At 42.3% G+C, this 23,506-nt stretch overlaps 1 protein-coding gene across 7 annotated transcripts in view; it reads right to left on the reverse strand.

Annotated features, from left to right (window-relative positions):
* Positions 1-585: 585 nt before the first annotated feature.
* Positions 586-23,506, reverse strand: part of LOC115152985 (netrin-G1) — a 91,617-nt gene continuing 68,696 nt past the window's right edge. Inside the window, exons 4-7 of one of the 7 annotated variants that reach the window (XM_029697964.1) lie at positions 18,289-18,456; positions 14,368-14,502; positions 13,592-13,657; positions 586-1,551 (exon numbers count right to left, since the gene is read on the reverse strand). In XM_029697964.1, the coding sequence (XP_029553824.1) occupies positions 1,298-1,551; positions 13,592-13,657; positions 14,368-14,502; positions 18,289-18,456 (623 nt within the window). In that variant the 3' untranslated portion in view covers positions 586-1,297. Of the gene's footprint in view, positions 1,552-1,912; positions 2,502-13,591; positions 13,697-14,367; positions 14,503-18,288; positions 18,457-21,869; positions 21,915-23,506 lie in introns of those variants that run through there. The other 6 variants (XR_003867626.1, XM_029697995.1, XM_029697978.1 and 3 more) reach the window with 6 other exon arrangements.

The following is a 23,506-nucleotide window of genomic DNA, read 5'->3' on the forward strand; positions in this document are numbered from 1 at the left end:
CAGAGGGGCTGGGTGGGACTGAGGGAAGGGGACAGGTGAGGAATATAGGGAGAGAGATATAGAGAAGGATGGCGTGGGAGACAGAGAGAGAGAGAGGGAGACAGAGAAAGAACAGAAAAGGAAAAAGAGAGAGAGAGACAGAGAGAATTGTATTTATTTAACCTTTATTTAACTAGGCAAGTCAGTTAAGAACAAATTCTTATTTACAATGACGGCTTACACCGGCCAAACCCGGACGATGCTGGGCCAATTGTGCGCCGCCCTTTGGGACTTCCAATCACGTCCGGTTGTGATACAGCCTGGTGTCTGTAGTGACGCCTCTAGCGCTAAGATGCAGTGCTTTAGACCGCTGCGCCACTCGGGAGCCCAACAGAAAGAGCGAGACAGAGAGAAAGAGAGAGGGCGGCAGAGAGATGAGAATAAGAGAGAGAGAAAGCAAGAGATAGAGAGAGAGAGAGAGAGAGAGAGACAGACAGACCGAGAGAGAGACGTGGGCAAGATTTTTGATGCAGGTCAAAATGTGGAAGTCCAGATGGATTTCCTTATATCCACAATGCACTGACAGCAAAGAATGCTTACATTTCCTTTTTTATTTTCCCTCTGCCTCAATTTCTCTATTTAGGTTTTATTTTTCAAACAGCCTGTCTGTCCACCCTTCAGCAGCGGTAGGGACAGTTCTATGGAGTTCTTCGTCAGTCAGTCAGTCAGTCAGTCAGTTCAGCCCAGAAGCAGTTCAGTCCAGCCAGCACCAAACCCCAAAGCGCCCTAAGACAGGGGCAGCTAGCAGCTGCTGGCCTTGCTAGCTAGAGCTTGCTGTCGCTTATTGGTCGCAGCTGCCATTGCCGTGGCGATAAGAGAGGAAGTGAACAAAGTGTCTGTCATCTCCAGTCCCTCCTTTTGACAGTTAGGGGGAAAAGTCTCTGGTATGGCTTAGGTCACTGGTGTCTGTTGTTTGACTTTTTATGAAGCAAATGCTCAAGTTAAACTCTTTTTAAATATCTGGTATTTATTTTTCTTTATTGATTTCATTTTTTTAAACTCTCATTTCTATATATACTTTTATTTTTTTACTCAAATTAAAGTTTTGCTTTCATTCTGGCACATTCCCTTATAGACAGCGTGTGTTCTTGCTGTGACTGGTGGACAGCTAGTACAGTACAGTATAGTACATTATAGTACAGTACAGTATAGTAGACTAAGCTCATGGTTGTTGTAGTTCTAGTTGTTGTTGTAGAGAAGTTGGTAATTGGGTAGTTCGCTCCACCAGTTCAGTGTAGACAGTGTAGGCCTCTGGTTCTCAGAGCAGGGTGGGCCTGTAGGAGGCCTCTCTGAGCAGCGTCGAGCCCAGCAGGAGCAGCAGCAAGGTGGAGAGTGGTGTAGACGAGAGGGCGGCTTGGCCCGAGTCGGGCCCACCACAGCCCCCCAGCTCCGACTCACAGCGGGGCTTCTCACACAGCAGGCCCGTGAATGCTGCGGTACACTGGCACCGCAGGTTGTTCAGACACACACCGCCGTTCTGGCAGCGCAGGAGCTCGTTGTCACACACTCGGGCTGAGAGAGAGATGGAGAGATATGTGAGACACATACACACACCTGGAATAGAGTACTGTGCACTGCTCACTACCCTGACTGTTATGTTGATTTACAAATCGTACTGTTATCTGAGCTGATCTCCACTCTAGTGAGCGCAATAAGAAAGGGATAATCAACGAGGGGCTATGCTTTCTATGAAAAATAATGAACGACGTGGAAGGCGTGTTCCATGAAGAACTAACGGAGTGGAACTGACCTTCCACAGAGTTTTGTTATTTTCCAGAGAACGCATAGAGCCCCACGTTGATGATCTCTTTCATACCATGGCTATAATTTGACACATTTGCAGATAGAAATGTGTTCATTTGCCTGTAAAAATGTGTTCAACATCCACTGAAGTAGCTAGCAAGTTTACTTAGCATTAAGTTGAATTCAGCATTTTAGCTACTTTGCAGATCAATCATGACTATGATAGTAACGCATCACATGCAGCATAACCAGTGCAGTAATAAAAAGAACGTCAGTAATTTATACTGGTTAGTATAAAACAACAACAAAAACAAATCTCACTGATGTGTAATTTTAGTCAAAAAAGTAAAGAAAAAAATAACATAAATCTTTTAAAATCAATTTCCAACCATCTGATTCCCACAATATTGACGACAGGATATGAATGGTAGAAGACTATACTATTTTATTAACAAACATTTTTGATCAGACATTTATTCTGACCATGCTGTTGTGGTACATTTGTCACACTGCCAGCTGTTGCATTGCAGTAAGGTAACAGTTTCATTTCCAACATGATTTTGTCAAATAAGTTCTACAGTTCATGTCAACTCCTGTTGTAGTGAATACAACTTTTGTTGTTGTATTGATCAAAATGAAGGGCTGGTCTTTCAGCACTATCTATGAAATTCTTGCATGAATCATTTTCTTCTTCCAATTTCAAAACAGGTAACTGCATTCTGTAATAGATAAAGAAACGAAAATAAACTAAAAGTATTTGTAACATTTGTACTCACTATGCAAAATATAAATGATTTATTACGATTCTGGTTTATAAGCCCACTTCTATAGACAATTCATATATTTTTTGCATAAAGCACTTGATCATTGTGTCTTTCTCAAATGTTCCTCTCTAACCTGAATGTGTTCCTTTTATCATTCCCATTACATTAATTACCAAAATTACCATTTGTCATGCGTCATTTTGCAGTGATATACTAGGATCCCACTGAAGGGTCTATACCACGTGATGAATAGTAGCTCGGGCACAAAGTTTCTCCACAGCCCGTGGGCATTTCCAAAACACTGAACTGACTTTATATGAGTTGAGTTGAGAGTTAGGTGGGAATGGGTATATTTAGAGCCGGGGACACCAAGGCCAGTCTATTCCCATTGGAGCTTAGCTGTCAAGCAAGCTGCAGGCAAACAAACCAACAATCCCAACCCAGCACATAACTAACAAACCAACCGATGGAGAGAGACAAATAAACAGTGATAAACAAGCAGGCTAGGGCCAGACCACCTCAATGCAGCACAACAAGAGAGAGATGGAGCTCATTTTGCCCTTTCATGAAAGGGGAAAACAATGTGACAGTTGAATGTTCCCCCCTGAAATATTTTGAAAAGCAAATATTACAAGAATAACTGACACTGACCCTTTCTCACACTTATTTTTCATATCCACAGCTGCAGGTACGAACTTCTCTTTTTTTAAACATCTTTAAAGGCTATATTTTATTTAGAAATTGTCTGTTCAACCCAACAGGGTTTGATGGACCGGTACACTGTCAAAAGACTACAAGTCCCAGACTCCAATCATGGGTTTGTGTTCATCATCCAGCATGCCCAATACAATTTTTTCCTTTACAATGCTAATTAATCTTTTCCCTGTAAACTATCAAGCAACTGTTTACTATCATGGACGTAAAAAAAAGAAAACACCTGTGGCGTCTAGACTGTTAATGCAATGTTACCAAGGCAATCATCATATGGACGGCTTGATATTAACAGACAATTTGACACATGACAATGACATCACTGATTCATTTATGAGTCAGGTATCTTTTGTTTTATCCTCTTCACTGTCGGGTTCAGCAAATACTATCAGAGAAAAGAGCAGGCAGGCAGACCAACTTGGTAATGGGGTGTGTGTTCCCCTCAAGATTGCATTGAGAGTAATCAAGTGAATGAATTAAAAATAGGTTTTACCCCTAGGGTCCCTGAAGTAATCCTGACATGGACAAGACTCTATTAATTAAACATCAACCTTTCGTTTTGTCCATACATTTTTATCTCCAATTGCCCTTTGCAAAAATATGATTATTTTGCAAGAGGGGCCTTATTGGTTTTGCCCTGACAAAGGATGGTGTGTGCATATTAATTCTGTATCTACTGGTAATGCATTCTAATGAGACTTGTAGGTCCTAGAAATATGTTATTCCTAACACATAGATAATGCTTCTTACTGATACTCTAATAATACAACAGGGTTTGAATTAAGGGCCAGAAATGCAGTGGAAGGAAAAGAGCAGCCATTAACCACTGAACCACTTAACACTGACAGATCAATACCAAAGTGTTACCAGAGAGTTGGTAGAAGAGGGTGAGGAGAGCAGTAATGGTGACAGTTAAATGAAGTGATGGTAAACTTGGACAGAGTTCTAAAGACTACATTAGTCAGACTAAAAGAGGTGGGATAGATTCTGCTTTCTGTGTTGAGAGGCCTGACCTGAAAATAATTCATTCTAGCTGCAGGAAGTTACTTTTTTTAGTTTCTCTATCCCTGTCTTCCCGGGGAAGGCTACTCTCTTCTCTCTCTCTCTCTTTCTCTCCCCTCTCTCTCTCTCTCTCTTATTGTCTCTCTTCTCTCTCTCTTTTCCCTCTCTCTCTGTCTGTCTCTCTCCTACGCCTCTCCCTCCCTCCTCTGTCTCCCTGTCCCCTCATGCCCTACCAGGGTGCTGAGCCCAGGAGATGTTGCCTTCCTACCTGTGATTTATTACCCCTGGGAGAGCTCCTGGTCCACCTTGGACACACATCTCTTTGTGTCTCTGTTACCTTCATATTGGCCCACTGCTCAGAGCACAGGCATAGGGGTTGGAGCTGAGCTACACTAAGTATGGATACAGTTGTTCCAATAACTCTATCAGTGGCTATACAAAATGAGGGAGGACGATTCTTTTCTTAATGAGCATGGCCTTATTTCTATTTCGGTCATTCATATTCCATTCATCCAGCTTAATGTAACATTGAGAAGTTTTAGCCAGCAGGATACCACCCTGCATCCCACTGCTGGCTTGCCTCTGAAGGAAAGCAGGGTTGATCCTGGTTGATCCCTGGATCGGAGACCAGATGCTGCTGGAAGTGGTGTTGGAGAGCAAGTAGGAGGCACTCTTTCCTCTCGTCTAAAAAAATAGATTGGGGACATTGCCCTGTGTAGGGTGCGATCTTTTGGATGGGACGTTAAACGGATGACCTGACTCTCTGTGGTCACTAAAGATCCCATGGCACTTAGAGTAAGAGTAGGGGTGTTAAACCCGGTATCGTGGCTGAATTCCTAATCTGGCCCTCATACCATCATGGCCATCTAATCATCCCCAGCTTCGAATTGATTCATTCACCCCCCTTTCTCTCCCCTGCAACTATTCCCCAGGTCGTTGCTGTAAATGAGAATGTGTTCTCAGTCAACTTACTTGGTAAAATAAGGATTAAACAAATAAAATTAAATTGGCTACTAAATGATACTAAACTTTTCCCTTTACAAATTCATGCATGTTTATCCCTGTTTGCGTCCGTTTAAGAACGTTTTTCAACAGAATAGGCGTAATGAATACACCCCTGATCACACGCAAACACAGTTCACTTTCATAGCAGCAACATACAAGCAGCATGATCACTTTGATTGTTGTAGCAATAATTCCTTCTCTTGCCTTCGTGCTCTCCTCCTCTAACCATTTCCCTTCACTTTTGGACTTCAGTGCACAACACATCAGCTGTCTATGATCAGACGAAAAACATTTCCAAGCCAAACCTTCATATCATAACCGCTCACCGCTACACACAGCCTACATCATTGTCACCATTATTAGCTAACATCATAGTCAACATAGCTACTAGAAGTAACGCGTTAGTAAACCTGCTACAATCAAGCAGTACAGTGTACAGTCAGAAAGCAGTTTAGCAGTTACACCGAGGGCCCCGGTGGCAATAAATTAATAAAACCAAAAGCTTACCTTTACTTGGAAGAGTTCCCATGTTGGATAGCCATAGCCAGCTAGCTAACATAGCATACTTCTCTGTTTGAGCCGGGTGTTTGAGTAGGCTAAACTAGCTAGCTGCATTCGCTAGCTTAGTGAAAGTGAAAAAATATATACAACGAAATATAGCTCTCTCTCTCTCTCTCTCTTGCTTCTTCTTCAAGAAATCCATTTGTTCAAAATTGTTCAACTATTGTATTTTTCTTTCTTTAAGTCAACTACTCACCACATTATATGCACTGCAGTGCTAGCTAGCTGTAGCTTATGCTTACAGTATTAGATTAATTCATGATCCTTTAATTGGGTGGACAACATGTCAGTTCGTGCTGCAAGACCTCTGATAGGTTTGAGAACGTCCTCTGGAAGTTGTCATAATTACTGTCTAAGTCTATGGAAGTGGTTGAGAACCATGAGCCTCCTAAGTTTAGTATATAAGTCAATTTACCCAGAGGACGGAAACTAGCTGTCCTCCGGCTACACCATAGTCCTTCCCTACACTGTGCTTTCAAATCAAATCAAATCAAATAACTTTTTATTCGTCACATACACGTGTTTAGCAGATGTTATTGCGGGTGTCGTGAAATGCTTGTAAAAAAATTTTTCCCCTAGGGGCTAGAAGCAAGAAGCACGGCTGCCCTCTCTATCGGTGCCATTTTCCTTACACGCTTTTGAGGTAGGCCTTCATTGCAAAACATTGTGTTTTAATCAATTATTTGGTGACGTGAATATATTTAGTATAGTTTTATCTAAAAATGTTAGTGTTTTTTATGTTTCACAATTTTTCTTTTTATGAAATTCTACGAAGAGGATGGTCCTCGCCTTCCTCCTCTGAGGAGCGTCCACTGAGATCTATATTCATCTAGGAGTCTTTTCAGCCTGAGGATTAGTATGACAAAATAATTCAAGCAAACTGTGGTCAAGGACAAGGCGGAGTTGAAATTAGCATCTGAAAATAGTCAACACCACACTACATAATGGGTTCTAAACTGAAGAGACAGTCGAGGAGGAACAGGTAAACTATAACTGAAGAGACAGTCGAGGGGGAACAGGTAAACTATAACTGAAGAGACAGTCGAGGGGGAACAGGTAAACTATAACTGAAGAGACAGTCGAGGAGGAACAGGTAAACTATAACTGAAGAGACAGTCGAGGGGGAACAGGTAAACTAAAACTGAAGAGACAGTCGAGGAGGAACAGGTAAACTAAAACTGAAGAGACAGTCGAGGAGGAACAGGTAAACTATAACTGAAGAGACAGTCGAGGGGGAACAGGTAAACTATAACTGAAGAGACAGTCGAGGAGGAACAGGTAAACTAAAACTGAAGAGACAGTCGAGGAGGAACAGGTAAACTATAACTGAAGAGACAGTCGAGGGGGAACAGGTAAACTATAACTGAAGAGACAGTCGAGGGGGAACAGGTAAACTATAACTGAAGAGACAGTCGAGGAGGAACAGGTAAACTATAACTGAAGAGACAGTCGAGGGGGAACAGGTAAACTAAAACTGAAGAGACAGTCGAGGAGGAACAGGTAAACTAAAACTGAAGAGACAGTCGAGGAGGAACAGGTAAACTATAACTGAAGAGACAGTCGAGGGGGAACAGGTAAACTATAACTGAAGAGACAGTCGAGGAGGAACAGGTAAACTATAACTGAAGAGACAGTCGAGGAGGAACAGGTAAACTATAACTGAAGAGACAGTCGAGGAGGAACAGGTAAACTAAAACTGAAGAGACAGTCGAGGAGGAACAGGTAAACTATAACTGAAGAGACAGTCGAGGGGGAACAGGTAAACTAAAACTGAAGAGACAGTCGAGGGGGAACAGGTAAACTATAACTGAAGAGACAGTCGAGGGGGAACAGGTAAACTATAACTGAAGAGACAGTCGAGGGGGAACAGGTAAACTAAAACTGAAGAGACAGTCGAGGGGGAACAGGTAAACTATAACTGAAGAGACAGTCGAGGGGGAACAGGTAAACTATAACTGAAGAGACAGTCGAGGGGGAACAGGTAAACTATAACTGAAGAGACAGTCGAGGAGGAACAGGTAAACTAAAACTGAAGAGACAGTCGAGGAGGAACAGGTAAACTAAAACTGAAGAGACAGTCGAGGGGGAACAGGTAAACTATAACTGAAGAGACAGTCGAGGAGGAACAGGTAAACTATAACTGAAGAGACAGTCGAGGGGGAACAGGTAAACTATAACTGAAGAGACAGTCGAGGGGGAACAGGTAAACTATAACTGAAGAGACAGTCGAGGAGGAACAGGTAAACTATAACTGAAGAGACAGTCGAGGGGGAACAGGTAAACTAAAACTGAAGAGACAGTCGAGGGGGAACAGGTAAACTATAACTGAAGAGACAGTCGAGGAGGAACAGGTAAACTATAACTGAAGAGACAGTCGAGGGGGAACAGGTAAACTAAAACTGAAGAGACAGTCGAGGGGGAACAGGTAAACTATAACTGAAGAGACAGTCGAGGAGGAACAGGTAAACTATAACTGAAGAGACAGTCGAGGAGGAACAGGTAAACTATAACTGAAGAGACAGTCGAGGAGGAACAGGTAAACTAAAACTGAAGAGACAGTCGAGGAGGAACAGGTAAACTATAACTGAAGAGACAGTCGAGGAGGAACAGGTAAACTATAACTGAAGAGACAGTCGAGGAGGAACAGGTAAACTATAACTGAAGAGACAGTCGAGGGGGAACAGGTAAACTATAACTGAAGAGACAGTCGAGGAGGAACAGGTAAACTAAAACTGAAGAGACAGTTGAGGGGGAACAGAGAAAGTAAAACTGAAGAGACAGTCGAGGAGGAACAGGTAAACTATAACTGAAGAGACAGTCGAGGAGGAACAGGTAAACTAAAACTGAAGAGACAGTTGAGGGGGAACAGAGAAAGTAAAACTGAAGAGACAGTCGAGGAGGAACAGGTAAACTATAACTGAAGAGACAGTCGAGGAGGAACAGGTAAACTATAACTGAAGAGACAGTTGAGGGGGAACAGAGAAAGTAAAACTGAAGAGACAGTCGAGGAGGAACAGGTAAACTAAAACTGAAGAGACAGTCGAGGAGGAACAGGTAAACTATAACTGAAGAGACAGTCGAGGGGGAACAGGTAAACTATAACTGAAGAGACAGTCGAGGAGGAACAGGTAAACTATAACTGAAGAGACAGTCGAGGAGGAACAGGTAAACTATAACTGAAGAGACAGTCGAGGAGGAACAGGTAAACTAAAACTGAAGAGACAGTCGAGGAGGAACAGGTAAACTATAACTGAAGAGACAGTCGAGGGGGAACAGGTAAACTAAAACTGAAGAGACAGTCGAGGGGGAACAGGTAAACTATAACTGAAGAGACAGTCGAGGGGGAACAGGTAAACTATAACTGAAGAGACAGTCGAGGGGGAACAGGTAAACTATAACTGAAGAGACAGTCGAGGGGGAACAGGTAAACTAAAACTGAAGAGACAGTCGAGGGGGAACAGGTAAACTATAACTGAAGAGACAGTCGAGGGGGAACAGGTAAACTATAACTGAAGAGACAGTCGAGGGGGAACAGGTAAACTATAACTGAAGAGACAGTCGAGGAGGAACAGGTAAACTAAAACTGAAGAGACAGTCGAGGAGGAACAGGTAAACTAAAACTGAAGAGACAGTCGAGGGGGAACAGGTAAACTATAACTGAAGAGACAGTCGAGGAGGAACAGGTAAACTATAACTGAAGAGACAGTCGAGGGGGAACAGGTAAACTATAACTGAAGAGACAGTCGAGGGGGAACAGGTAAACTATAACTGAAGAGACAGTCGAGGAGGAACAGGTAAACTATAACTGAAGAGACAGTCGAGGGGGAACAGGTAAACTAAAACTGAAGAGACAGTCGAGGGGGAACAGGTAAACTATAACTGAAGAGACAGTCGAGGAGGAACAGGTAAACTATAACTGAAGAGACAGTCGAGGGGGAACAGGTAAACTATAACTGAAGAGACAGTCGAGGGGGAACAGGTAAACTATAACTGAAGAGACAGTCGAGGAGGAACAGGTAAACTATAACTGAAGAGACAGTCGAGGAGGAACAGGTAAACTATAACTGAAGAGACAGTCGAGGAGGAACAGGTAAACTAAAACTGAAGAGACAGTCGAGGAGGAACAGGTAAACTATAACTGAAGAGACAGTCGAGGAGGAACAGGTAAACTATAACTGAAGAGACAGTCGAGGAGGAACAGGTAAACTATAACTGAAGAGACAGTCGAGGGGGAACAGGTAAACTATAACTGAAGAGACAGTCGAGGAGGAACAGGTAAACTAAAACTGAAGAGACAGTTGAGGGGGAACAGAGAAAGTAAAACTGAAGAGACAGTCGAGGAGGAACAGGTAAACTATAACTGAAGAGACAGTCGAGGAGGAACAGGTAAACTAAAACTGAAGAGACAGTTGAGGGGGAACAGAGAAAGTAAAACTGAAGAGACAGTCGAGGAGGAACAGGTAAACTATAACTGAAGAGACAGTCGAGGAGGAACAGGTAAACTATAACTGAAGAGACAGTTGAGGGGGAACAGAGAAAGTAAAACTGAAGAGACAGTCGAGGAGGAACAGGTAAACTATAACTGAAGAGACAGTCGAGGAGGAACAGGTAAACTATAACTGAAGAGACAGTCGAGGGGGAACAGAGAAAGTAAAACTGAAGAGACAGTCGAGGAGGAACAGGTAAACTATAACTGAAGAGACAGTCGAGGAGGAACAGGTAAACTAAAACTGAAGAGACAGTCGAGTGGGAACAGAGAAAGTAAAACTGAAGAGACAGTCGAGGAGGAACAGGTAAACTATAACTGAAGAGACAGTCGAGGGGGAACAGGTAAACTATAACTGAAGAGACAGTCGAGGGGGAACAGGTAAACTAAAACTGAAGAGACAGTCGAGGGGGAACAGGTAAACTAAAACTGAAGAGACAGTCGAGGGGGAACAGAAAAAATAAAACTGAAGAGACAGTCGAGGAGGAACAGGTAAACTAAAACCGATGAGACAGTCGAGGAGGAACAGGTAAACAAAAATTGGGACGGGGTGGATGCAATCAACACACACTGTTCCTCCCAATCTCTCACGTTTACCATTCCCTGAGAGTAAACAGACCCTGCGCAGAGAATAAACAGAGATTTATAGGGTTTACTTTTGATATGAGGGATAATATTTAGAGAAGGAAACCAATGAGCTAGGTGTGCCTCTGTGGGAACGGGCTCTATTTGGCCAGAGATTAGAGTTTTAATTGCATGCTCCAGTCTGCATACAGATTGAGACTGTCCTATTCATGTACAATTGAGTGATATCTGAGGAGAGCCAGGCATAGACCTACATTGGGTAATGTAGGTAAGACTACATTATAATGGGTAATGTAGTTAGATAATGTAGAGCTACATCAAGCTTTTACAGCATTTAAATTGTATAGTTATGTTAAACATACTCAACAAAGTGTACCCCTACTGCATAGTCACTTTACTCCTACCTACAGTACCAGTCAAAAGTTTGGACACACCTACACATTTTTTACTATGTTCTACATTGTGAATAATAGTGAAGACATCAAAACTATGAAATAACACATATGAAATCATGTAGTAACCAAAAAAGTGTTAAACAAATGAAAATATATTTAATATTTTAGATTCTTCAAAGTAGACACCCTTTGCCTTGATAACAGCTTTGCACACTCTTGGCATTCTCTCCAGCTTCACGAGGAATGCTTTTCCAACAGTCTTGAAGGAGTTCCCACATATGCTGAGCACTTGTTGGCTGCTTTTCCTTCACTCTGCGGTCCAACTCATCCCAAAACATCTCAATTGAGTGATTGTGAAGGCCAGGTCATCTGATGCAGCACTCCATCACCTGGACTTGTGTTTTGGGTCATTGTCCTGTTGAAAAACAAATGATAGTCCCACTAAGCACAAACCAGATGGGATGGCTTATCACTGCAGAATGCTGTGGCAGCCATGCTGGTTAAATGTGCCTTGAATTCTAAATAAAGCACGACAGCGTCACTAGCAAAGCGTCTCACAAAGACATGCGGTTGGAATGAAAAATCTCAAATTTGGACTCGTCAGACCAATGGACAGATTTCCACCGGTCTAATGTCCATTGCTCGTGTTTCTTGCCCCAAGCAAGTCTCTTCTTCTTATTGGTGTCCTTAAGTAGTGGTTTCTTTGCAGCAATTCAACCATGAAGGCCTGATTCACGCAGTCTCCTCTGAACAGTTGATGTTGAGATGTGTCTGTTACTTGAACTCTGTGAAGCATTTATTTGGGCTGCAATCTGAGGTGCAGTTAACTAATTAATTTATCCTCTGCAGCAGAGATAACTCCAGGTCTTCCTTTCCTGTGGCGGTCCTCATGATAGCCAGTTTCATCACCTGTTAATTGAAATGCATTCCAGGTGACTACCTCATGAAGCTGGTTTAGAGAATGCCAAGAGTGTGCAAACTGTCATCAATGCAAAGGGTGGCTACTTTGAAGAATCTTAAATATAAAATGTATTTTGATTTGTTTAACACTTTTTTGGTAACTACAGGATTCCATGTGTGTTATTTCATAGTTTTGATGTCTTCACTATTATTCTACAATGTAGAAAATAAAGAAAAAGTACAAATAAAGAAAAACCCTGGAATGAGTAGGTGTGTCCAAACTTTGACTGGTACTGTACATGTACAAATTACCTAGACTAACCTGTACCCCTGCACATTGACTCTGTACCAGTATCCCCTGTACATAGCCTCGTTATTGTTATTGTTATTTTATTGCGTTACTTTTTATTTTTTACTTTAGTTTATTTAGTAAATATTTTCTTAACTCTATTTCTTGAACTGCGTTGTGGATAAGGGCTTGTAAGTAAGCACTTCACGGTAAGGTCTACACCTGTTGTATTCAGCGCGTGTGACAAATAAAAATGTATTTGATTTTGATATAACAATTATACATCTCTCCGTTGTTTGTTCATTGCCATGCATGATTGCTCATGTACAGTGTCAAAGACAGTTATCTGAGATTTTACTTCACACTAGCTGTGTATAATTATTATGCGTAGGCCTAAACCAGTGATGTGTGTCTAGCTAGCGTGCTTTACTGAGTAGGGACAAAAAGCATTCTCACCAAGACAATCTCAGCAATGTAATGCAGCAATGTAATGCAAGTAATACATGTTCTCCACCAAAGTTGCTTGTCTATATCTCCCCCTCTCCTCCTCTCGCTCTGTTTATTCCTCTTCTCCCATTCGGTGCCGACCCGTGCTCAAACCTCCCGTCATGCATGTGTGAACGTGGAGTTGTGATGGTGCGGATGCTGCCAGTCACTCTGATAAACTGTATTCATTAACAGTCTGTTTCCATGTGCATCCATGTGTACACAGAATACATCAGTCTAATCTACTCTGACCTTAGAGTGCATCTTCTACTTATCCATCTCCTTTCATCCATTTACACATGGATTGAACCTCACATCTGATATTCAATAAGTGGATAACAATTCGGATCTGTTTAACAATGGAATAATACATGTATCACAGTTGTACATAGCAAAAGTGCCTGTGTTAATTCAATTCAAATAGTGTTAAATTAAACACTCAAAAAGTGACTGCCCCAGATGAAGTTAGCTGCGGTGGTTTCTCTGCCCAATCAACATTTGCTCTGGGCAACAAAGGACAGAAGATATGCGGTTCAGCGCCTAGCAAGCGCTGTTGAAAAGATCTGCACCAAGCTGGAAGCCATCCACAGGCGAGCAGTGATCTGGCCAATTACTGTCAACTCACCATCTTGAGGATGTTCCAGGTCAGGAGTTGAACCGACCAGTGAGAGGTTGCCCTGGCTGATGACGCCTGTGGATCAGCAATCCCACATCGATTGTATCAGGTACTCTATATTAGTAGAATAGTACAGTAGACTGACCTGTTCAATGCCTTCTCCACTTTTGCCTCTAAATAGAAACTATTGGGACAACATACTGGAATTTGAGTGATAAACAGCATTTTAAACAATGCAATAGCTCACCTCTGGCATTGGCCATCATCATCTGGACATGAGCATTAAACAGACAGTTATGGTGGAGAGAGGGAAAGGGCTGCTCAAACAGCTCGCCAGCCAGTCAATATTAACTCAGCTGTTGTATGTTTCAGCTCTTTGACGCCACTGAATGACTAAACACAAAGCATCCAAATGCCAAGCGTGGTTGCTTCGCTGATGGACTCAGCGACATCTAGCAGTAGAAGCTGAGAGAAAACGGTTTGAGTCTAAACCACTGCATTTATAGCCTCACAACCTTGAGTCTTAAAGCATTGAAAAACTGCTAATTTCTGGTTAGTCAACGTTAGTCAGGGTTAAATCAAAGCTGCACATGCCTGCATAACCAAGCAGTGGCAGCGAAAAAGTAGAAAGTAGAGAATAAGATAAGATGGTAAAAGGGAGAAAAGGAGGGAGAGATAGAAGGAGAGATAGAATAGATAGAGGTAGAGATACAGTAGAGAGATAGCGAGAGGTACAGGTCGGGGTCCGAGCAAAGTTACAAGAGTAGGGGTATGGTTCTACTTACATTTGCAGCCATTGTCCCACAAATATCCCGGCAGACAATCTCGACACTTAGCCCCTGTAGTTCCCTCCTTACATTTACAAAATCCTGTGCCATTACAGCGAACACTGTCTGAGCCATAGGGATTACAACTACAGTCTGTAGAAACAAGACACACAAACACACACATGCTGGAAAACAAGGTGGTGCTTTGGCTTCTTACAGCAGCTACAACCTTTTACCGCCATAGACAGGCTCATTGGGAAACATTTCTAAGCAACATATTACTTAGCTATCACTTACAGAAGAAATGCTACCATTTCAAAAGTAATGAGGTGAAATGAAGATAAAGAGTGACTGAAGGAAATGAGACATTAAGCACTGTATGGATCATTTGAGGTGATTCATTATTTTCTAGAACATTTTATGCATTTTAACAAGTCACATTTACGCATAGTGCAATAAGCAAAACCTTATTTAGCTAAATATGGTAGCCATATTTGAAAAATGACATGACATTAAGATGACACATTTTCTGACATGAAAGTTAGAGGGAAACATGATGACTGAGGAGGTGAGACAGAGACAGTGGAGACATACAAAGAGATGTCATAGGAATTACATGAGAAATGTACAAGAAAGGATTTACATAGCTTGGACTTGTCCAGTATGATTCAGCGAATGTTTGAAATGTGACGAAAGTGGGACGGTAACATTGAAATGGGCATTGTTGTACTGTAATATATGTTGTCTCCAGACATTTCAAGTCATTCCAAAACTAAAAAAATCCAATTAGTAATTTGGTCCACACTTAGATTTCATGGGAAACTGATTAACTACAGGGCAAATATGTTTTTTGTAAACTGCTTATTTGACTAATACTATAAGTGGATATTGTCTGGGTAGAATAATGTGTGAACAAAACAACCATCATTAACCACACCAAAAATGGCCATGTCTTTACCATTATCAACAGTTAAAGCTCTTTCCAAATCCTGCTTGTGAACATAGAAGCCTTACAAGGCTCTCCTCTTTCCCATCTGTATGGTAACCTACAGCATTTGTAAGATATATATGAGTACTGGTTTGACTGTGATAACACGACTACTGATGCGCTATGAAGGGTAAGGGTAATACACAGGGCAAGACCGCACTGACTCTGGGTGTGTCCGAAATGGCACTATATTCCCTATAGGGATGACATTAAAAGTAGTGCACTATATAGGAATAGGGTGACATTTGAGACGCACCCTATAAAGGCTACTGATGGAATTGCATTACTATTCCTGGGCAGGGTTGGGCCTAGCACTTCCACAGTGACATATGCAGTAGTTGCCATTGCCATCATGCTTATCGGTCATGCTCCGACACCTCTGGGTTTACGCGTGGAGTGTGCGAGTTCATTAGACTCTCCTTCAGGCTGGAAGAGACACCTGGATATGGGGTGGATATAATATTTTCAGTTTTCCAGAGCCAGATCAGAACGTCAGAGGGCGAGGGACAACAGATGTTTATTGGGTGCTATGTGCATGTGTAAGGTGCAGAGTCACTACACACTACACAGATGGAAAGGCATAGTGGAACGTATGGTAAAACCTATCTATATATACACTATCTATATATACTTTCATATACTTTTTATAGGGTCCAGTGTTTTGCACAATCATGTGACATGCCTGGATTCTAACCTTTAATTTAAAGCTTTACATACAACTGCCGCCTTTTCTTTTCCCTTCAGATGGTTAAGCACCATCCTCAGACAACTGATTTCATTTTTGGTGGAATTCTTATTTCTGGATAAGGCCTAAAATACAGGATAATGTCACATGACTGCGCAAAACACAGGGACCTACTTAAAGAATGTGCATGAAGTTAAACATGTTTAGAACAGATTCCTACATGTTTCTGGTTATTTGTGAAACATACACTATATATACAAAAGTATGTGGACACTCCTTCAAAGGAGTGGATTTGGCTACTTCAGCCAGACCCGTTGCTGACAGGTGTATACAATCGAGCACACAGCCATGCAATCTCCATAGACAAACATTGGCTTTAGAATGGCCTTACTGAAGAGCTCAGTGATTTTCAACATGGCACCGTCATAGGATGCCACCTTTCCAACAAATCAGTTCGTCAAATTTCTGCCCAGCTAGAGTTGCCCCGGTCAACTGTAAGTGCTGTTATTGTAAAGTGGAAATGTCTAGGAGCAACATTGGCTCAGCCGCGAAGTGGTAGGCCTCACAAGCTCACAGAACGGGACCGCCGATTGCTGAAGTGCGTAGCGCATAAATAATTGTCTGTCCTCGGTTGCAACACTCACTACCGAGTTCCAAACTGCCTCTGGAAGCAACGTCAGCCCAAGAACTGTTCGTCGGGAGCTTCATGAAATGGGTTTCCATGGCTGAGCACACAAGCCTAAGATCACCATGTGCAAAGCCAAGTGTCGGCTGGAGTGATGTTAAACTCGCTGCCATTGGACTCTGGTACAGTGGAAACGCATTCTCTGGAGTGATGAATCACGCTTCCCCATTATCCCCAGTGTATTTATTAACTGTTTGTCTGTTGCCAATTTGTTTTGTTCGTCAACTCTACCAGCATTTTTCCCCTTGCTCCTGTCTTTTTCTAGTTTTCCCGGTTTTGACCATTCTGCCTGCCCTGACCCTGAGCGCCGTTCTGTACCATTGTCACACCACCCTGGATTGTTGACCTCTGCCTGCCCTGAACCCGAGACTGCCTTCCATTCTGTACCCTTTGGATTCTGAACTGGATTACTGACCTCTGCCTGCCCTTGACCTGTCATTTTGCCTGCCCCCTGTTCTAGTAAAAAACTTTTGTTACTTCGACACTGTCTGCATCTGGGTCTTCTCCTGAAACGTGATAGGCAGTCCGATGGACTAATCTGGGTTTAGTGGATGCCAGGAGAACGCTGCCTGTCCAAATGGATAGTGCCGACTGTAATGTTTGGTGAAGGAGGAATAATGGTCTGGGGCTGTTTTTCATGGTTTGGGCTAGGCCCCTTAGTTTCAGTGAAGGAAAATCTTAACGCTACAGTATACATGACATTCTAGACGATTCTGCGCTTCCAACTTTGTGGCAACAGTTTGGGGAAGGTCCTTTCCTGCTTCAGCATGACAATGCCCCTGTGCACAACGCGAGGTCCATACAGAAATGGTTTGTCGAGATCGGTGTGGAAGAACTTGACTTGCCTGCACAGTCCTGATCTCAACCCCATCGAACACCTTTGGGATGAATAAGAACGGCGACTGCGAGCCAGGCCTAATCACACAACATCAGTGCCCGACCTCACTAATGTTCTTGTGGCTTAATGGAAGCAAGTCCCCGCAGCAATGTTCCAACATCTAGTGGAAAGCCTTCCCAGAAGAGTGGAGGCTGCTATAGCAGCAAAGGAGGGACCAACTCCATACTAATGCCCATGAATTTGGAATGAGATGTTCGACAAGCAGGTGTCCACATACTTTTGGTCATGTAGTTACATAACCAGCATTTGGAATAATAATTTATTTTAAAAGAACCAAAATAAAAAACCTCTCATGACATAGACAGCATCAAAACCATCCTGAGTGTCAAAATCTAATCTGGTAAAATGTATATCAGTTTAGAAAAAGTACAGTTTTTCCATAGCAGTACACATGTATGAGTAATACTCTTTAATGTAAAACCTTGTGATTTTGATGACTAACAGTTAGTTTAATACATAAGCCCTGTGGAGAAGGAAGCGAGTCATATGGACAGAAGCAAGTGAGGAACGACAGGACCCAGACAGCAACAGGAAAAGAGACAGTGAAACATGAGGCAGGAGTTTGGAGGTCTGACGCACTAAGGTGAAAGGTGAAGGATGAGGTGAAGGTCATATGTGGTGTAAATGGGGGTCAGCTGGTATAAGCAGTGCTGATGATGACAGACAGTGGTGAGGGAACTGACCTATGCACACATTCTCATCTTCCAGCTCCGCAGAAGCATTTCGGAAGTAGCCCTGCTTGCAATCCTGGCAGTGCTGGCCCCTAGTGTTGTGTTTACAGCTCACGCAAATGACGGAGTTTAGCAGCTCGATGTAGCTGCAGCGGTTGGAGTGTCCGAAGCATTCGCAGTCTTGCAAAGAAGGAAGGGTGGAGAGAGACCAAGGGGCCATGTTGATGTGGGGGTTGGGTTGTGTTGCGCGGGGCATGTGCTACGGCGGGCGGCGGTGGTACTAGTAGCAAGGTAGTGCGAGGAGGCACCATCACATGCGAGGTTAGGATGGAGAGATGGGGGTTGAGATTGAGACAATGTTAGGTTAGGAGGTGGAAAGGGCTACAGTATGACAAGTCTGGCATGGACGGATGCAGCCAGTGGTGTTAGACATCAGTTCACCCTGGGGCGATGAGAAAGCATGTTGTTAGAGGGAGAGCGTAAGAGACGTTCGCTTCAAGCACACCACAATGGAAAGGATGAGGAGGATTCTGATTCTGGAATGGCACAAAAACTGGGTTTCATGGGAACTAGGCCACACAGTACAAGACAGGTCAAACGAGATGAGTTGAGTTGGAATGTAATTTTCAACCTGGGCATGGCATAAGTGTGTAACTCCACACAGTTTGAAATGTACATCTCGATTAGTTCAGGCTTCATTTATCCTACTGTGTGTTTAATTTGAGATTAGGAGGAGAGGAGCAGGAACCTTTGTAGCAGTAGTGCAATCCACAGGCCATTGTTATTACGTTCACACTGTAATCCTAAACCACAGAGCATGCAACTATGACTTTTAAAGAAAAAGATGAATGGAAATACATAACTGTCCTTTCTATAGAGAACCAGATGGAAGAGGAAGTGTTGCTACATGTCCCAGCAACCACTCTGCCACCTGACACCCCTCCCAGCCAATAAATACCTTGCAACAAAAAAGCACTTTGCATGAGAAGCAGAGGTGTGACAAGGGGAGGGGTGACAAGGGGAGCATGTTGTTGTGTGATGTGTAGTGTGTCGTGTAGTATTTTGTAGTATTAGCTCCCAGATTGGGAGTCAGGCTACGCCCTGTGCCTACTGCTTAGTGACACGACGTCAGGCGGGCATGCCAATCAAAGACGGTCACGTGTGACACCTGGCCGGCCCAGATCAGCCTTGGAGCTGGGTTCAATCTGTCTTGTGGAGCGACTGCTGACACCAACTTTCATGCTGGGTCAGATGGGTTTCTTAAGCCTTTGCAGACAGGCAGCTGGACACACAGCCCTCTCTGAGCTACAGGCAGTTGGACAGACAGTCCTCTCTGAGCTACAGGGGCTTTGGGGAGGGATTGTGGTTATTAAGTTCTGGATTGAGGTCAGGTCTTTCCGTCGGTCACCACGAAAGGCATAGAGCCTTGGAAATGAAAGACAGCGGCCTAGCTAGCCTATTCAACTCTATTCAAGAAAAATAATCATGTTCTGGTCTATTTGCTAACAAGCTGCACAAGTTAATTGAAGTTCTCATAACGTGTATGTTATCTACTCCGAAACCTACTCTTAGAAGACCAATACTCTCCCTGATTGAAAAATATTCTAGAATATTTCTGTGAGGCATTACAATGATATGTTGAAGAGCTTCCTTACTATTTTGTACTTTGAAGAATTGTATTCAATAGCACTTCTAATGATTACACTAGATGTAGAGAGACACAGAAAGATAAACTGTACATGTACCACATATCCATAACGCAAAGCAAACTCCACCCTTTATGGATACAGAGTGCACATTGGTCATAGTTCATGGGGATAGTTGTGGATTAGTACTACAAGGTACTACAGGGGTAGGGATGGGTTAAGTGGCTAAAGTAGCACATACACAGGTCATTCTAGATTCATACAGTGGGGACATGGCTTTTGACAACTGCTGACACAGAGGGGCACTGTATGAATCTGAGAATCTCCTACCTCGCTTGCTGTTTGCAACTTGAACTGAAGGGACAGTTGACAAAGCAACTTGAGAAGCTACTAGACACATTTTTTTTTAAAAGAAGAAAAACAAACAAATAAATAAACAGAAGCATGATATATTTTGTTAAACATGAAATAATAGAATGTTCAGAAGGGTTAAAGAACGGAGAATCATACACATTCCTACTTTTTCACTATCGTACAAAAAAGTTTGAAATGAACATCCAGTGAAGTCTGGCATGAATTATTAAATGAACAATGAGATAGGTGATCCTATATATGTAGTGTTATATTCTGAGATAGCAAATATTAGAGGAATTAATACCAACACAATGTCTTCACTATCATTGCACTGTAAGAAGAAGAAGTTCTAGAATAACATTCTAGGGCTTTGGCGTTAAGTGTGGTTGCCCTGACAGCTACAGATGCAGTCTGTTGAATCATGTTGCATGGAATCTACTCAAGTTTACCATTTGGAAGAGACAAGAGGTAAAATAAGTTATCAGTCATATACTGTCATTAGTATCCAAACTGTGTGAGAGAGTCCAACAACACCATGCTATCGTAGTCACAATGTAGATGAACAGCAGTGTTCTGTTCTGGTATTACATTCTCCTGACGGACAAACACCACACATCCTCTAGGAAAGCACAGTGGGATCATTTCCCATAGGTTTGTTCATCGAGGCATTCGGTCGAGGCTCACTGGCGCGGCACACAACAATCCCACAATCCCACTGCTGCCCGCATCTCTTCCCCATCAGATAACAAGCAAACAAACTGGAGGTGAAGTAATGGTCAACCCTGACTGAGCCCCTCTCACATGCTCTCCCATGTTCTCGCCAGACATAAACTTATGACATAAACACTATACCTTCTATATCAGGGATACTCAACTCTTACCCTACGAGGTCTGGAGCCTGCTGTTTTTCTGTTCTACCTAATAATTAATTGCACACACCTGGTGTCCCAGGTCTAAATCAGTCCCTGATTAGAGGGGAACGATGAAAAAATGCAGTGAAACTGGCTTCGAGATCCAGAGTTGAGTTTGAGGGCTCTACATCTTTACATCCGCTTGGCTAGTGCTCTGTATGGAAATACATGGGCAGTTTGTTTGCTAAACGGTCGCCACAGCCACAGCACATCAGCACAATGGATCAACTTGAGATTGCCTGAAATCAATCTACATAAACCGCTCTATGAAATCGCCCTATTTTCTTCCGCCGAGCTCAGATAGGATTCTAGAATCCCTAGAAGCGCCACGCCTAATTAAAACGAAGGGGATAATCTAAGGATATTGAAATGGAATGGAAGAGCGAGAGAGAGAGAGACAGAATGCCTATCGTCATCCTGCTCCTGTGGAGAGATTCCACATCTCGGGGCTCAAGGAGAGGAGGGGAGGAGAGGCGGATATTGTAACATCTCAAAGGTGCTTTTTTTTCAAGTTTACAAAATCTAAATCACTAAGGGTTTTGACACAGATTAACAGAAAAAGCTCCCTCCTGGTGGACCTGGTCTCAACTGTCACAGCTAGTACAGTCCCTGTTTAACTACTGTATATATAAGATAGATCTGTAAAGAGATATGTTTAATCTTAGTTGGAGGTATAGCCTACCTTGGTTTCGGTTAGCAACACCTAGGGATGAGACATTCTGCCGAACTGCATGCAATTGGGAGAAACCATAAATGATTAGGTGCACTGGCTATAGTGGACATCAGATGCACAGTAGAGGTTCTGCTAAGAGTTGACTGGTGGGACATATGTAGACAACTAGACATACATCTTCAGCATAGCTTTACTCAGAACATCTCATAACAACAGAATGACCATCAAGCCTATACGGGGACAAGCAGTAGTTGCATCCCAACACCAGATGTTGTCCCAGGGACATTGTATGTAATTGTGTAGTTTCATGGCTCACTTCAGTGTGTGCATCGATGGCAATGATGAATAAACATAACATAAAGAAAATCAAACAACAACAACTTGAGATTCTCTCTGATATGTAGTGGGATCATAACTTATGCAAACATGGTGGCTGGCTTAACTATGTACACTCTTAGAAAAAAGGGTTCCAAAAGGTTCTTTGAGGAGGGATAGGGTTCTACCAGGAACCGTTTTCATCGGAAGAACACTTTTTTCTGAAGACATGGGTTTTTTGTAAGGCAAAGAGTTCTACCTAGAACCTTTTTCATCTGAATACCTGTTTTTGGAAGAAAGGGTTCTTTGATGATTGTTTGGAGGGCCAGAAGGGAACCATTCTGAATCTGAATAAGCTTTTTTATTGTATTTTGTGGTACTATTAAAGTGCCTCAGCTTGATTGTTTATCTCAGTGTTTAAACTTTAACATCAGGAGTTTGAGAAACCTGATAAGATTACAATAATAGGTGTGAGAATATTTGTGCATGTATCTGGTATTCCCTTAATAATTTTACATATCCAGCCTCATCAGAAAGTATTCATAACCCTTGACTTATTCCAGATTTTGTTGTTCTTACAGTCTGAATTAAAATGAAATGTTTTTTTTCTCTCACTCATCTACACACAATACCCCATAATGTTAAAGTGAAAATATGTTTTCAGACATTTTTGCAAATATATTGAAAATAAAATACAGAAATATCTAATTTTTATAAGTATTGACACCTTTGGCAGCGATTACAGCTGTGCGTCTTTCTGGGTAAGCTTTGCAGACCTGGATTGTACAATATTTGCACATTATTCTACTTCAAATTCTTCAAGCTCTGTCAAGTTGGTTGTTGATCATTTCTAAACAGCCATTTTCAAGTCTTGCCATAGATTTTCAAGCCGATTTAAGTAAAAACTGTTACTAGGCCACTCAGGAACATTCACTGTCATCTTGGTAAGCAACTCCAGTGTATATTTGGCCTTGTGTTTAGGTTAATGTACTGCTGAAAGGTGAATTTGTCTCCCAGTGTCTGGTAGAAAGCAGACTGAACCAGGTTTTCTTCTAGGATTTTGCCTGTGCTTAGCTCTATTCTATATCCTAAAAAACTCCCTAGTTGTTGCCAATGACATAACATGATGCAGCCCCCACCATGCTTGAAAATATGAAGAGTGGTACTCAGTGATGTGTTGTTGGACTTGCCCTAAAAATAACGCGTTGTATTCAAGACATAAAGTTAATTTCTTTGCCACATTTTTTTCAGTTTTACTTTAGTGCCTTATTGAAAACAGGATGCATGTTTTGGAATATTTTTATTCTGTACATGCTTCTTTCTTTTCACTC

Source organism: Salmo trutta, chromosome 2 (genome assembly GCF_901001165.1).
Source record: "Salmo trutta chromosome 2, fSalTru1.1, whole genome shotgun sequence".
NCBI classification, from domain to species: Eukaryota; Metazoa; Chordata; class Actinopteri; order Salmoniformes; family Salmonidae; genus Salmo; species Salmo trutta.